Raw genomic sequence first — 17,063 nt, 5'->3', positions numbered from 1 at the left:
TGTGCTCCAATGTTGAGCTATCTCCCTTGTTTATAGGATTTCTTCATCCTACTAGGAGTGGACATCAAACTTGCAAACTTAGGTCTATTTTTCAGTTGAAGATAATTCTATTATTCTTTTATCTATTTCTTGCATTCTTGTTTTTTTTCATTTCCTTCTAAAAATCCTGCCACATATAAAATAAAGGTATCCTAAGTCCATTTCTCAAACTGTTTATCTTGTGTTGATGAACCTTTTTTTAAATTTATTTTTTATTTAAGAAAGGATAAATTAACAAATCCATAGGTAGGAAGGGTACAACTCCACACATTTCCCACCACCCAATCTCCATATCCCACCCCCTCCCCTGTTAGCTTTCCCATTCTCTATCCCTCTGGCAGTATGGACCCAGGGTCGTTGTGGGTTACAGAAGGTGGAAGGTCTGGCTTCTGTAATTGCTTCCCCGCTGAACATGACGTTGACTGGTCGGTCCATACTCCCAGTCTGCCTCTCTCTTTCCCTTCTTCTTCTAGCATTTGCCCTTCTTCCATAGCCAGTTAACAGTTTCAGGTTGAGCCTGATGTAAAGTTTCGAGACCTCCTTTGAATCTGGAGAGGTGGCAGTCGTTGACTATGTGGGTCATAGTCTGTCTGTAGCCGCAGGGGCAGTTCAGGCAGTCTCTGGCTCCCCAGCGGTGGAACATAGTGGCGCACCGGCCATGGCCTGTTCGATAGCGATTGAATAGGGCCCAATCATAACGTGCTAGGTCAAAGCCGGGTTGACACTTGCAGGGGTCTGTGATGAGGTGTTTGTTCTTTATCTCAGCTGACTTCCAACTCTCTTTCCAAGAGTCTAGAGCAGAGAAGTTCAGTGTAGGCATAGGGGACCAGATTGGATGACACGACGTCAAGCTTTGAACAGGGTGGGCGAGGATATCCGCGTATATTGGCAGGTCGGTCGAGCGTAGACGTGGGAAATGAACTTAGATGATGCCGCATCCCGACGAATATCTGGCGGGGCGATGTTGCTAAGAACTGGTAGCCATGAAACCGGGGTGGAATGGATGGTTCCAGAAATTATCCTCATGGAGGAATATAATTTGGAATCGACCAAGTGGACATGGGGGCTACGGAACCATACTGGGGCACAGTATTCTGCAGTGGAATAGCATAATGCCAGAGATGATGATCGTAGTGTGGAAGCGCTCGCGCCCCATGAGGAGCTGGCCAGTCTTGCAATGATGTTATTCCTCGAGCCCACCTTTGCTGCAGTTTTTATGAGGTGTTCGTGAAATGACAGTGTGATGGAGAGTAACGCCAAGATAGACTGGCTGGGCTTCATGCCGGATTCTCGTATCATCAAGTTGCACATTAAGCTCACGCGAGGCCGAGGCATGGTGTAGATGGAAAACAGATGATACCGTTTTTGCAGTGCTAGGGACTAGTAGCCATTTTTTTACAGTAATCAGATATCAGAGACATGTCTTTCGTGAGTGTTTCCTCGAGGATGTCGAACTTGGATGCCTGAGTTGCACACCAGATGTCATCGGCGTAGATGAACTTCCTTGAGGAAGTTTCTGGGAAGTCATTAGTAGGATAGGTCTCTGGGGAAGCGGAGCTCCAGGGCACATTGGTGGAGTCTTCAGTCTAAGGAAGCCTGGCCAGCATCCTGATGGCATCTGGATCCTGGTGACTGAAAAGAGAGTTAACATACAAAGCCAAATTGTTGAGCAATCATGGACCCAAAGCTTGGAATAGTGGAGAGGAAGTGTTGGGGGGGATACTCACTGCAAACTCTAGTGTACTTCTGCTTTCAGGGATATATTTTGCAGTAGTTTATGAATACGTGTGAACATATGCTCTCTCTCACAGAATCTAGGTTTTGGGTCTTTGTTAGAAAGTGAACCACCTGGGATGTAATTAGAGAATACTATGTAAGGAAAGGTCTCACCCAAGTAACAAAGCTGAAGGGTTGTCATTCCACGCGTGAAGTCTCTGGACACAGTCTGAGCTGAAGTATGTTGAGGTGGCAATCGTTGTGTTGATTAGGTTGCGATCAGCAAATGCAATATTATTTGATATGGATTGGGAGAGGCATACAGGAAAGTGGGCCCTATCCAAAGGTTCAAGGACTGGGGGAAGTAGAGGCTCTATAGTGGAGATGTGAGATTCCTGCTGTCTTAGGGTTCAAAAAGACAATGGATAGTTAATGTTATCATCACATTATTTGTTAATTGGGTTAACTTTGAAAAGTCCTTTTGTTATGGTTTGCTGTACAGTATCCGGTATCTTGTTTATAGCTATGCTATTGGTTGCTTCTGATCTACTTGGTCTAGGCTTTTAGGAGTCTGCACATCAAATACACATCCTATATATTAAAAAGACTCTGTGTTTTAAAAACTTCGAGACATACCATTAATTTTTAAAAATATTTTATTTATTTATGAGAAACATAGGAGGAGAGAGAAAGAACCAGAAATTACTCTGGCACATGTGCTGCAGGGGATCAAACTTGGGACTTCATGCTTGAAAGTCCAAAGCTTTACCACTGCGCCACTTCCCGGACCACTTACTTTTCTTTTTGCTGTGTCTCCTTTTGTATCTAAACAGCCACCATCTTCTTACTCAACTCACAGCTTTAATCTTATTTCTGGTAAAGCCTTATTTCTTGGTATCAGAACATTCATTCTAAGTATGTGACTCTCAGTGACTGTTACTTAACTGTATTTATTTTTTAAGGTCTACTTTCATTGCCATTGCAACATTTTGTGACACTTTTTTGTTGGCTTCATTTGTTGCAAAATATATAACAGATTTACCTTTTTAATGATCTTCAGAGTATCAATTTTATTTTAAGTACTATGTGTTAACCAGAGGGTTAAACTCCCTCTGGTTGCTAAGGGCCTGGACTGGTTTTCCTCAACAGGAAAAGACTCATTTGGTGTAATGAATTATCTTTATTTTCTGTTAAAATGGTTTATCCCTGAATTGTTAGCAACAGGAAAGAACAAAACTAGGAAAATTATGTAATTGCACAGAGACAAAGGGTTTAGTCTATGACTTCAGGACATTGTCAAATATGTCCAGTACATTTTGGGAATCCTGTATTTCACCTGCTTTCCTAAGCCTTTGTCCTTTCTTGCATGGAAAATATTAGAAGAAGCCCACAGTTAAAATTCAGTGTGGGATTTTTATCTCAGGATATTTTAAATCAGGGCCACTAGGGAAAAGGAGGGTTGAAGAAGGAACATGAGAGCTTATTGTGGAGATACAATCCCACCAAGAAGAGGTTGGCAGGGGGGCAGTTCAGATGGAGCAGTGCCTACAAAGTAGACCCACCTCATCACTAGGCTGACCAAACTGGGTGAACTTTCTGGGAAAGGGCATTGGATGAATTGCCAATGGTATCAAGTATGGTGAGTACAGTAGGGCATCAGTCAAATGTCAAGGCCCACAGGTAACAAGGGGCAAAGATCTATTTTGATCAGAGAAGCTATCACATAGATTTATTTTACTGGTGAAATTAATGGTTTACTGTAAATGCAGTTGTTGATACATGTGTAAAAGTTCTCCATTTTCTGCAAAACACTGTCACCCTCAGCCTACGTCCTGATTCACCATCATAAACCAGGACCTGAAAGTCTCCTCTCACTTTTCCCCAGAGTCCTTTACTTTGGTGAAATACAGCAAACCCAGTCCAAGTTCTGCTTTGTATTTCCCCTTCTGTTCTCATTTCTTAACTTCTTCCCATGAGTGAGATCATCCCATATTCACCTTTCTCTTATAGGCTTATCTCATTTAACGTTATTTCTTCAAGCTTCATCCAAGATGAGGTGAAGAAGGTGAATCCATTCTTTAAAAAAATAAATAAATAAACACCATCTAGTGGAGTTTAAGAAGAATACATCATTCTTAATAACTCAGTAGTATTTTTATTATTCCAATCACATAAAATGTTAGAGATTTGGGGATAGGTGGTGACACACCTGATCAAGGACACATGTTATTATGTGCAAGGACCCAGTTTCAAGCCCCTGGAAGGAGAAGCTTCAAGGTGGTAAAGAGATGCTGCAAGTATCTCTTTTTAAAAATCTCTATCTTCTCCTTGCCTCTTTGTTGTTTTCTACGGGTTATGTTGTTTTCGCCGGGCTGGCTTCACGGGCAGGTAACAGATGACCAGGGACTCATGGTTGAGCTGTAGGCAGTATCTCTTTATTCATGTAGGACGCAGCACAATCTAAGACGAGCTAAGTTAAACTCAAAGTACAGTACTCTAAAACTCACAATGCTGTCTTTATATATACTTCCCAAGTAGGGTGGAAACAGGATGTGACATAGAGAGGGTGGAGAGAAAAGTGACTGGTGAAAATCAGGGTGTGACAAAGAAGGGGCAGATTAGGCAAGAATCCTATCACTGAACCACAAATGCCCTGGAGGGAGGGTGGAACTTGTTAACAGTGGTTATGTAAATAGAATGAAGTGGTTATGTAAATAGAATAGTGTTAAGCAGGGGGGATTTAAACCAAATGAAACAGAAGGGGTCTCATGCATACCAACAATTCCCCCTTTCTTTTTAACTAATGGCCATTGTGGGGTGAACAGAAACCTATATCGTACAGGTGTTTTCAAAAGAACTGGCATAAGACATAGAAAACAAAATAGGCGAGCAGCAATAACCAGTGTGATGTCAAGGGGAACGTTTCTTGCCTCAAAGGGCAAGGCCTAGTAGGCGAAATGGCATTTCTTGCCTCTGGGAATGCTTCTTGCCTCAAAGGGTGTTTCCTGCCTCTGTGGGCATCTCTTGCTTCTTGGGGCGCTTCAGGCCTCTGTGGGCATAACCTAATAAGGAGGGGGAGTTTTCTGCCTCTGGGGAAGAGCCTACAGGTGAGGGGACATGGTCTATAAAGTCTCAAGGCAATTGGCTGAAGTTAGTCTTTGAGAAACACAGTAGTGTGCACCAGTAAGTCCGATGGAGGTGTCAGTCCAAAGTAGCTGACCACAGAAGAAAATGCCAAGGGATGAAACGCTGTACGTCTGTCTTGATGAGGAATGTCGGCCACCAGAATTCTGCTTTTCTGTAGAGAGTGAGCTTTGGAGTCTGTGAATCTGTTTCTTCAAGTCGTGCCAGGTCTCATTATTGGTTTCCAGGGGTGTGTTGTAGTCATTCCATCTTGTGGGCAATGTCAGAGAACAGGGGTCCAAATGGATTTCCAGAAATTTTCATTTGAGTAGATGCTTTTTCATGTGAAGACTTGACAGCTGAAATTCACTTACTTGTCAAACAAAACTTGTAGCACATTAGTTTACTATAATTGATAACTCCATTAAAATTGGAAGTCCTTTCTAGTATGATTTTAAGGTTGTTTAAACAGTTTAAACTCAATAAAATGTGGAAAGGTAAACAGAAGAACCACGGTTAAAAGTCTCAGGCATGAGAATAATTAACATAATCATTGCACTATCTGCCCCACCCATAACTCATACCGTTTTGAGGATTAAACATTTCAGATTTATGCCAAGATAAAAAAAGAAATCAAAGGAGGAACAATTTTTTGGATTGTTTCTGGATGTCTCTAGAAATCATGGCTGCGTCCAGCATTTTTTTTTAAGTCAATGTCAAACAAAAATTCAGTCATTCAAATCATTCTCTTATGAAACACAACTTGAACCAGATTATCAAGATCTCACCATGTAGGATTAAGAGTCCCCAGAGGGCATCCTAGTCCAAAAAGCTCCTCGAAATTCCATTTAGGGTGCTTCTGACTGTTCCTGCTGGATTGCTTCAGGCACCCATTTTTAAAAGTGTCTTCCCATCGAAGAAAGAATCCAATCAGGAGAGTAGAACTAACCACGTGTCTCCATACTTGGGAACTGCCAGGGTACTCGAGAATGTTCTTCAAATTAGAGTAGTCCTTCTCCATGGGAAACATTCGAGAAGAAGTCCAGAAAGTCCCAGTGGAAATCCCCATGCATATCCCAAGGTCTACGATCACAGTCATAAAGAACCAAACTGTGGCCCAGAGCAAAATGTAGTCCTTTTCCTCAGGAAACATGGGAGAGGGAATCCAGAAAGTCCAAGGAGAAATCTCCATGCGATTCCTAAGCTCTATGATCCCGGTCATAAGAAACCAAAGTTCCCGGTCAGGGAACCGAAGTATGGCCCAGAGTAAAATGTTCCAGAGACAGAGAAACTGTCTCATAATGAAACAGTAGAGGCTTTGGCAAACCTCTTCGTAAGTAGAAGAGAAGACCATAGTGCATAGGTAGGCAAAGTCTTCACTTATCTGGGAGTTGCACAGGTCCGGTCCCACGTTGTAGGCGCCATATGTTGTTTTCTACGGGTTATGTTGTTTTCGCCGGGCTGGCTTCATGGGCAGGTAACAGATGACCAGGGACTCATGGTTGAGCTGTAGGCAGTATCTCTTTATTCATGTAGGACGCAGCACAATCTAAGATGAGCTAAGTTAAACTCAAAGTACAGTACTCTAAAACTCACAATGCTGTCTTTATATATACTTCCCAAGTAGGGTGGAAACAGGATGTGACATAGAGAGGGTGGAGAGAAAAGTGACTGGTGAAAATCAGGGTGTGACAAAGAAGGGGCAGATTAGGTGAGAATCCTATCACTGAACCACAAATGCCCTGGAGGGAGGGTGGAACTTGTTAACAGTGGTTATGTAAATAGAATGAAGTGGTTATGTAAATAGAATAGTGTTAAGCAGGGGGGATTTAAACCAAATGAAACAGAAGGGGTCTCATGCATACCAACACCTCTTGATTTTTTTTTTTTTACCAGAGCACTGCTTAGATCTGGCTTATGGTGGTGCAGGGCATTGACCCTGGGACTTTGGAGCCTCAGGTGTGAGAGTCTTCTTGCATAACCATTATGCTATCTTCCCCTACCCTGCCTCTTGATTTGTATCTGTTTCTTTGCAATAAATAAACATTAAAAAGAATTTTAGAGACTCACTGAAGGGATTAGGGAAACTGTACCCCCCTTTATTGTAAAGTTCTGGTCTCTATTGACTGCTGTGCCGTGCAAATATATAAGGTGCTGCTTATTTTAGGCTATTATTTTACTCTCAAGGACACAGTATGTCTAACCAGGGTGCCTGCATTTGATAGGTGTTAGCACTTTAGTACCCAAAATTTTATTGCATTTTAATTTTTCAAGGTTCTATGTATTCTTGTGAGATGTAGAGAATGATAAAACAGAGGGCCATATTTCAACTTTAGCTTATGATAGTGCCATTATTTTATCCAGACCTTACCCAAAGATAAATAAATAGTGTGACTACTGATGGAGGATGATATCCTTACAAAGGAAATTCAATATTTGTGTTTTTGATTCTTACAAATGCCATTTAACCTATTAATTGACTTTTGGGATTGTGCTGGTAAAAGAAATAATTTGTACTAAAATGCAAATAGATTATTGTGTATGGGAATTCTAAGAAAATACTCTTCAATAGAATTCAGATATATAAACAAATAATTATAAATATAAATAGTTGGATTGCTATAGGGATCTGTAATAGAACAAGTCTTCAGACCAAAGCAGAACTTTAGCATAAATTATTTTATAGATTTGAATTTATTGTGCATCTTTTAAAATCCATCTAATTTCCCAAATGCAATAAAAGGTTATATGATAACATGATGTGAGAGTGTAAGAAAATAATATTCCAAATGCAAGTATACAGAAATGTAGACTGTGCCACAAAACTATCCTTTAAAAAAATTCTCATTTTATTGCTAGTTTGGTTTTCCCATCAAACAGCAGACATTAGCGTTAGCTGAGGAGTAATTCCCTGAATCAGCTTGCCAGTGCCACTGTGAGGCCAGATTGTGTGCCAGTTACCTCAGTGGGTCAGTCTAACTCCCCACCTTGTCTCTTTTGTTCTCTACAAACAGCAATGAGTACCAGGACATGAACCTTACCCACATGCTTTTGCAGAATTTTGGAGATCAGGATCTGCTCTGTGCTGATATAAATCCAGACCTGTAAGTATCAGATGCCTTTTGCAAAAATTTTAGACTCTGACTAGTAACAACAGAGGTTTTTAAGAACCTCCTTCCCTTCATTGGTATTTCATGTTACAACTTCACACTCATAGAATGAATGAACATTTGCCTAACACATGGGTTGTCACCTAGCAGATGTAATGGCCATTGCTATCTGAGGTGTCTTGGGGCAAGCTACATAACTGCCCCTTTCCTTGGTACATGCATAATAGATCAAATAACTAATAGCATACACTTTGTTTAAGTAAACTTAATTAATAATTATATTGTAAATAATTATGACTGATATTAATTCAATAAAATATAGATGATTGTGTTCTTGGAAAAATAATGATACATTTTTTGCATAGAAAAACACAGAAGAATACATCAGGACTTTTTCTACAGCCCAAAATATATCATATAATTCTAGATAAATATGTATATAAATCAATTACAACCCCACAAACTAATAAACGAATGAAGTGGTTCAGTTACATACAGCAAGCATACATAGTAAATACTATTTTCTTTTCGGAAATAATTCCGCATATGCACATATAAATCACAATTTAAAAATATTTGAAAAGTCAGCAGCATCACTTTGGGATGAAGATTGCTTGTCTAGTATTTGGAAATGATAATAGAGATGACCTTTACCCACATTAGGGTTATCGCTGGAGTTTGGTGCCCACACTGTAAATCCACTGCTCTTGGCAGCCATTTTATTTTATTTTATTTTATTTTTTTATGTTGATGTTCTTTTTTTTATTTTTAAATTTTTTATTTAAGAAAGGGTTAGTGAACAAAAGCATAAGGTAGGAGGGGTACAACTCCACACAATTCCCACCACCCAATCCCCATAACCCACCCCCTCCCATGGTAGCTTTCCCATTCTCTATCCCTCTAGGAGCATGGACCCAGGGTCGTTGAGGGTTGCAGAAGGTAGAAGGTCTGGCTTCTGTAATTGCTTCCCCGCTGAACATGGGCGTTGACTGGTCGGTCCATACTCCCAGTCTGCCTCTCTCTTTCCCTAGTAGGGTGTGTCTCTGGGGAAGCTGAGCTCCAGGACACATTGGTGGGGTCTTCAATCCAGGGAAGCCTAGCCAGCATCCTGGTGGCATCTGGAACCTGGTGATTGAAAAGAGAGTTAACATATGAAGCCAAACAATTTGTTGAGCAATCATGGATCCCAAGCTTGGAATAGTGGAGAGGAAGTGTTAGGGAGGTACTCACTGCAAACTCTAGTGTAATCCTGCTTTCAGGTATATATTTTGCAGTAGTTTATGGATACGTGTGCACATAAGCTCTCTCTCACAGAAACTGGTGTATATCTAGGTTATGGGACTTTGTTAGAAAGTGAACTACCTGAGATGAAATTAGAGTGTACTATTAAAGGAAAGGTCTCACCCGAGTAATGAAGCTGAAGGGTTGTCATTTCACACGTGAAGTCTCTGGATACAGTCTGAGGTGAAGCATGTTGAGATGGCAATCGTTGCTTTGGTTAGGTTGTGATCGGCGGATGCAATATTATTTGGTTTGGATTGGGAGATGCATACGGGAAAGTGGGCCCTATCCAAGGGTGCCAGGACTGGGGGAAGTAGAGGCTCTATAGTGAAGATGTGAGGTTCCTGCTGTCTTAGGGTTCAAAAAGACAATCAATAGTTAATATTATTATCACATTATTTGTTAATTGGGTTAACTTTGAAAAGTCCCTTTGTTATGGTTTGCTGTACAGTACCCAGATCTTGTATATAGCTGTGCTATTGGAAGCTTCTAATCTACTTGGTCTAGGCCTTTGAGAGAGTCCGCATATCAAATACGTAGCCTATATATTAAAAAGATTCAGTTTGTCTTTTGAGAAACTTTGAGACATACAATTGACTTCACCCTCTCATATTAATTAACTACTGATTTATATGTCTACATTTTGCTAGGAGTGTACATAAACACCATTCCCACCACCAAAGGACTGTGACCCATCCCTCCCGCCCACTCCCACCCCCCACTGGCCCAGGAAGCTACATGTCTACCCCTCACCACAGGGTTTTTACTTTGGTGCCCTACTTACAATTTGATCAGGTCCTGCTTTTAGTTTCCCTTTCAGATCTTCTAAGTCAGCTTCTGTTGATGAGTGGGATCATCCCATACTCATCTTTATCTTTCTGACTTAGTTCACTTAACATAATTCCTTCTAGCTCTGTCCAAGATGGGTCAGAGAAGGTGGGTTCATTGTTCTTGATAGCTGCATAGTATTCCATTGTGTATATATACCACAGCTTTCTCAGCCACTCATCTGTTGTTGGGCATCTGGGTTGCTTCCAGGTTTTAGCTATTATGAATTGTGCTGCTATGAACATAGGAGTACACACCTCTTTTGGTTGGATGTTATGGAGTCCTTGGGGTATAACCCCAGGAGAGGAATTATTGGGTCATATGGAAGGTCCATGTCTAGCCTTCTGAGAGTTTTCCAGACTGCTCTGCACAGAGGCTGTACCAATTTACATTCCCACCAGCAATGTAAAAGGGTTCCTCTGTCCCCACATCCTCTCCAGCATTTGTTGCTGCTGTCCTTTTTGATGTATGCCATTCTTACAGGAGTGAGGTGGTATCTTAGTGTTGTCTTAATTTGCATTTCTCTGACAATCAGTGACCTAGAGCAGTTTTTCATATGTTTGTTAGCCTTTTGGATCTCCTCTGTGGTGAATGTTTTGTTCATTACCTCTACCCATTTTTGGATGGGGTCATTTGCTTTTTTGCGGCTAAGTTTGCTGAGCTCTTTATATATTTTGGTGATTAGTTTCTTGTCTGATGTCTGGCATGTGAAGATCTTCTCCCATTCTGTGAGGGGTCTCTCTGTTTGTTTAATAGTTTCTTTGGATGTGCAGAAGCTTTTCAATTTGATGTAGTCCCATTGGTTTGTTTCTGCTTTGGTCTTCCTTGCAACTGGGTTTGATTCATCAAAGATGTCCTTGAGGTGTATGTGGGAAAGTGTTTTACCAATGTTTTCCTCTAAGTATTTGATTGTTTCTGGTCTGACATCTAGGTCTTTGATCCATTTGGAGTTGATTTTTGTTTCTGGTGAGATAAAGTGGTTCAATTTCATTCTTCTGCATGTTTCAACCCAGTTTTCCCAGCACCATTTATTGAAGAGAGCCTCCTTTTTCCATTTAATACTTTGGGCCCCCTTATCAAAGATTAGATGCCCATAGGTGTTGGGATTTACTTCTGGGCTTTCAATTCTGTTCCACTGGTCTGTGTGCCTATTTTTGTTCCAGTACCATGCTGTTTTGATGATGATGGCTTTATAATATAGTTTAAGGTCTGGGAGTGTGATGCCTCCATTTCTGTTTCTTTTCCTTAAGATGGTTTTGGCAATTCTAGGTGTTTTCATGTTCCAGATAAATGATTGTAGTGTTTGTTCTATTCTCTTAAAGAAGCCTGGTGGAACTTTGATGGGTATTGCATTAAATTTGTATATGGCTCTGGGGAGAATACTCATTTTGATGATATTTATTCTTCCAATCCATGAGCTTGGGATATCTTTCCATTTCTTGGTATCAGTTTCTATCTCCTTGAGTAGCGACTCATAGTTTTCAGCATACAAGTCTTTCACTTCTTTGGTCAACTTTATTCCTAGGTATTTGATTGATTTTGCTGAAACAGTAAATCGGAGTGATTTTTGGATGTCTTCTTCTTTTTGTACATTGATTTTGTAGCCTGATACCTTGCTATATTGCCTAACAACTTCCAGTAATTTTCTACTGGATTCTTTAGGTCTTTCTATGTATACTATCATATCATCTGCAAATAGTGAGAGCTTGACTTCTTCCCTTCCAATATGTATCCCTTTGATTTATTTCTCTTGCCTGATTGCTATGGCAAGAACTTCCAATACTATGTTGAAGAGTAACGGTGACAGTGGACAGCCCTGTCTAGTCCCCGATCTGAGGGGGAATGCTTTCAGCTTCTGTCCATTGAGTATGATGTTGGCTGTAGGTTTGCTATATACAGACTCCACTATCTTGAGGAATTTCCCATCTATTCCCATTTTTTGTAGAGTTTTGAGCATGAATGGGTGTTGGATTTTGTCAAAGGCTTTCTCTGCATCTATTGAGATTATCATGTGGTTTTTGGCTTTGCTTTTATTGATGTTGTGAATGACATTGATTGACTTACTGATGTTGAACCAGCCTTGCATTCCTGGGATGAATCCCACTTGGTCATGATGAACAATCTTTTTGATGTGTTGCTGTATCCGGTTGGCCAAGATCTTGTTTAATATTATGGCATCTATGTTCATCAGAGATATTGGTCTGTAGTTTTCCTTTTTTGTTCTGTCCCTATCAGCTTTTGGTATCAGGGTGATGTTGGCTTCATAAAAGGTGGAAGGGTGTATTCCTGTTTCTTCAATCTTATGGAATAGCTTAAGAAGTATGGGTATTAACTGTTTCCTGAAAGTTTTGTAGAATTCGTTTGTGAAGCCATCTGGTCCAGGACTTTTGTTGTTGGGGAGATTCTTAATAATGGTTTCAATTTCTTTGTCTGTGATTGGTGCATTTAGATTTTGTAGTTCTTCTTGGTTCAGTTTTGGAAGTGCATAGGTTTCTAGGACTTGTTCCATTTCTTCCAGATTCTCTAGCTTGGTGGCATATAGTTCTTTATAGAAGTTTCGCAGAATTCTCTGGATTTCTGTGGTGTCAGTTGTGATATCTCCTGTATCGTTTACAATTCTATTAATTTGAGTCTTCTCTCTTTTTTGTTTGGTGAGTCTGGATAGGGGTTTGTCAATTTTGTTTAATCTTTCAAATAACCAATATTTGGCTTCATTGATCTTTTGTATGGTTCTTTTATTTTTGATGTTGTTTATTTCTGCTCTAACTTTAGTGATTTCTGTCCTTCTGGTTGCTTTAGGGTTCCTTTGTTCCTCTTCTTCTAAGTCCTTGAGGTGTGTAGTAAGGTCGTTCATTTGGGCTTCTTCTTGGTGTTTAATATGTGATTTTAGGGCTATAAGTTTCCCTCTCAGTACTGCTTTCGCTGTGTCCCAAATATTTTGATAGGTTGTGTCTTCATTTTCATTAGTTTCCAGGAACATTTGAGTTTCCTGTTTGAGTGACTCTCTGACCCAGTGGTTCTTAAGGAGCATGTTGTTTAGTTTCCAAATTCTATGTCTTTTAATAATTTTCCGTTTGTTGTTAAAAGTTAGTTTTACTCCACTGTGGTCTGAGAAGATACTTGGGATGATTTCAATGCTCTTGAATTTATTGATGCTGTCTTTGTGGCCTAACATGTGGTCTATCCTTGAGTATGTGTTATGTGGATTTGAAAAGAAGGTGTATTCCAGTTTTTTGGGGTGGAGGAGTCTGAAAATGTCCAAGAGGTCTAGTCTGTCAATCTCTTCATTCAATTCTCTTGTATCTTTATTGGTTCTCTGCTTTGTTGATCTGTCTAAGTGTGAGAGTGGGGTATTGAAGTCTCCCACTATTATTGTATTACTATTGATGTATTTTTGAAATTCTTTCAGTAGATGCTTAATGTATTTAGATGGTCCCTCGTTGGGTGCATAGATGTGAATAATTGTTAAGTCTTCTTGGCTGATTGATCCTCTAATCATTATGTAATGTCCTTGCCTATCTTTTATTACTTTATTTAATTTAAAATCTATCGTGTCTGAGATGAGAATGGCTGTTCCTGCCCTTTTTTGTGTACCGTTAGCCTGTATGATAGTTTTCCATCCTTTCACTTTAAGTCTGTGTTTATTTTTTTGTGACAGATGGGATTCTTGCAAGCAGCATATGGTTGGGTTATGTTTTCTGATCCGTCCCTCTACCCTGTGCCTTTTTATGGGTGAGTTTAAGCCATTGACATTTATTGATATTATGGATTTAATGTATTGTAGTGCCATTGTTCTAAAAAACAATTTGTTTACTCTGATATATTGCAAGTATTATAGTGATGTTCTTGTTTATAAGAGGTCTTTTAGTACCTCTTTCAGGGCCGGCTTGGTGATAGTTGCCTCCTTTAACTGTTGTTTGTCTAAGAAGGTTTTGATCCCTCCATCTAGCTTGAATGAAAGTCTAGCAGGATATATTATCCTTGGTTGAAACCCTTTTTCATTCAGGGCTTGATAGATATCTTGCCACTCCCTTCTGGCTTTTAGAGTTTGAGTTGAGAAATCTGCAGATAGTCTTATGGGTTTTCTCCTGTATGTGACTTTTTGTTTCTCTCTTGCAGCCTTTAGGATCCTTTCTTTATCCTTACTTCTTCTCATTGTGACTATGATGTGTCTTGGTGTCTTCAGTTCTGGGTTGATTCTGTTTGGTACTCTCTGGGCCTCTTGAACCTTGATATCCTTTCTGTTATTCAGGTCTGGGAAGTTTTATTGTATTATTTCCTAGAATGTTTGCTTCCCCTTCCTCTCTTTCTTCCTCTGGCAGACCAATTATACGAATGTTACTTCTTTTGAGATCATCCCATATGTCTCTGTTGTTGTTTTCAGTGTCTCTCAATCTCTTTTTAAGCTCTTTCACCTCTTTCTTAGTTTTCTCTAACTCATTCTCTGTCTGACTAATTCTGTTTTCTGCTTCTGTTAGTCTGCTTTCCCTTGCCTCAGCTTCTTTCTTCATTACAGCTATTTCAGCTTTCAGTTCTCTAATTGTCTCAAGATAATCAGCATTTTCCTGGGGGTCTCAACTGTTGTTTCCCTAATACTGCCATTCCTTTCCTCCAATGTTGTTTTCATTTCTGTGATTAATAAGTTTATTATTGCTTGCATACTTTTCTTATCTATGGTTACTTCTGACTGATTTGTGGTTTCTTCTTGGCTCTTGTCTTCACTCATTGGGGTAGCAGTTTTATTTGTTTTTAATCTACCCATTTTTTTTATTTATGTGTTTCTCTCTTTTTTTATATATGCTCTGTTGTTCCTCAGTTGTTGTGTTTTGATCGCAAGTAACACTGTACTAAATACCTTTATGACAATTGCACTCACCAACCTCTGGAATAACAGTAGCAACTGAAGTAAGTATTGAAGGAGTTTAATCGTTACCAGTTAGCCAAACAATTTCTCCAGTCCTTAAAAAAATAGTAACCAAATCCCAGTGAAGAAAGAGAAAAGAAAGAGAGGATAGCAAGAATAGACAGTTATGCAAATCTACTATCCAGTGTATATTCTAGGGGTAACAAGAGTGTAAAGGGAACTAGAGCAGAGATACACACATAGAGAGTCCACTCTGGGTCAGATTTCTTCCCCAAAGTAATTCACAAATTCAGAAAGGCAAAGAAGAAAGAAGTGTATGACAAGATTAAAAAAAAAAAGAGATAGAGAGAGATAAGAGAGAGAAAAGGGAGAAGATAAGAAGAAGAGTTGTAATTAAAGAGCAGTGCGAGGAACTTCCCAAATGTGTATCAGTGAATTTAAAAAACAAACAAACAAACAAAAAAAAACACCCTGTTTGGTGGTATGGGGTATCCTGCTAGTAGCTGGTCCCAGGCACTGCTTATGGGGGGGGGGCGGCGGGAAGGATGTATGCTTGAAAATTAAAAGGAAGAAAAAAGAATTTTTTTCCCCTACTCTAATTCTTAACCCAAATTAAGTTATAGACACCTCCTTGTTGTTACCGCTATGGCCCCTTATTGGCTGGCCTGCTAAAGGCAGAAAATCCTATTGTCTACACGAGATGTGTCCGGAGCTCCAAGGCTAGCCGCTTCTCAGTCTGCCATCTTCCAGGAAACCCCCCCCTCCAGACTTTTTTTAAAGGATTTCTCAAAAATGAAAACTAGCTCCAAGTCCTTTGATCCAATGAGAGCTATACTCAAGAAGTCTTTGGATCCACCCTCAGGGTCGCGGTGGACCCTGGAGACTCCCAAGAGAAAGCCCCCGAGCTAAAGTGCTCTCTCCGGGTCCTCTGCCCGCCGTGCTCTGCAACCGGCGGAGGAGCTGCCTTCCTGGGCTGGCAGAGGACAATGCCCGGCGCACTCGCCTTGCCCGGCGCCGCCTGGGAATTCTGGCGCCCCGCTAGTCCGTGTCACCTTTACTCTAATTCTTAACCCAAATTAAATTGTAATCACTTCTTTGGTGTCCCACCTTATTGACTGGCCTGCTAAAGGCAGAAAATCCTACCGTTGCCGACAATGTGATCAGAGCACCCGCTGTTAGCGACTTCGCAGGCCGCCATCTTCCTAACTCCCCGTTGGCAGCCATTTTATTTTCCCGATTTTGTCTTTCTAGTTTTATTTGACATGACAGAGTGAAAATGAGAGGGGAGGGGAAGTAGAGAGGGTGGTGAGAGAAAGATAGACACCTGCAGACCTGCTTCATCACTCATGAAGTTTGTTCCCTGCATTTGGTTAGTGGGAGCTTGAACTGGGTCCTTGTGCATGGTGCTATGTTTGCTTAACAGGGTGCCTGCACCACTGCTCCGCTGAGTGTTTCTCTTCCTTTCTTATTTTACTTGACTTTTATTTATTGAGGATCTGCTGCCAATACAGTGCTACTAAAGAACCAGGACTGATAAAAAGATAATGGCTCTGTTTTCAAAGAATATCTAATCTTGGGATGAGAAAATGAGAAAGTAATAAAAATCATAATGATGTATTACGTGCTGAAAGAATATGACTTATATAATAATATATAATTGCAGAGAATAACACAGTCTAGTAGCAATATGTTTTCTAATTCAATGGCATATTTTGCCCATTAGTCATGTTGGTAATTAGTTTGAGACTGTATAACTATTAATGATCTCAGTAAGGGAGAATTAATAGAAAATCAATTATGTTGTTTCACTCTAGCCTTCTCTCAAAAAAACAATTTATTTAACTTAGTAAATGCGTCTAGGGCAATGCTTTTATTATCTTCCCCCTAGTGAAATATGTAGGGTGTAAAGTGTATCTCTGTGAGAATCTGAAATGTGACTGGAGCCTCATCTGCTCCCACCATGCCCAAGTTTTCAATAAAGACAGAGCAGTTGGCAGGGAAAAAATAGATAGTGTTGAGTTTCTCAAGTGAAAAAAAAAAAGAGTTGAATTAATGTTAAGGACAACAAAACCTATTCAGAATCTCTTTGGGCATCTGTTTTA

The 17,063-nt window shown here is 40.1% G+C and overlaps 1 protein-coding gene across 1 annotated transcript in view; it reads left to right on the top strand.

Moving 5' to 3' along the window:
* Nucleotides 1-17,063, top strand: part of ABCA13 (ATP binding cassette subfamily A member 13) — a 594,731-nt gene that overhangs the window by 389,796 nt on the left and 187,872 nt on the right. Inside the window, 1 exon segment of the mRNA XM_007524553.2 lies at nucleotides 7,893-7,982. Within this exon segment, the coding sequence (XP_007524615.1) occupies nucleotides 7,893-7,982 (90 nt within the window).

This window comes from Erinaceus europaeus, chromosome 14, assembly GCF_950295315.1.
Source record: "Erinaceus europaeus chromosome 14, mEriEur2.1, whole genome shotgun sequence".
NCBI classification, from domain to species: domain Eukaryota; kingdom Metazoa; phylum Chordata; class Mammalia; order Eulipotyphla; family Erinaceidae; genus Erinaceus; species Erinaceus europaeus.
The sequence above is the reverse complement of the archived record's forward strand: the minus strand, read 5'-3'. Positions and strand labels throughout refer to the sequence as shown.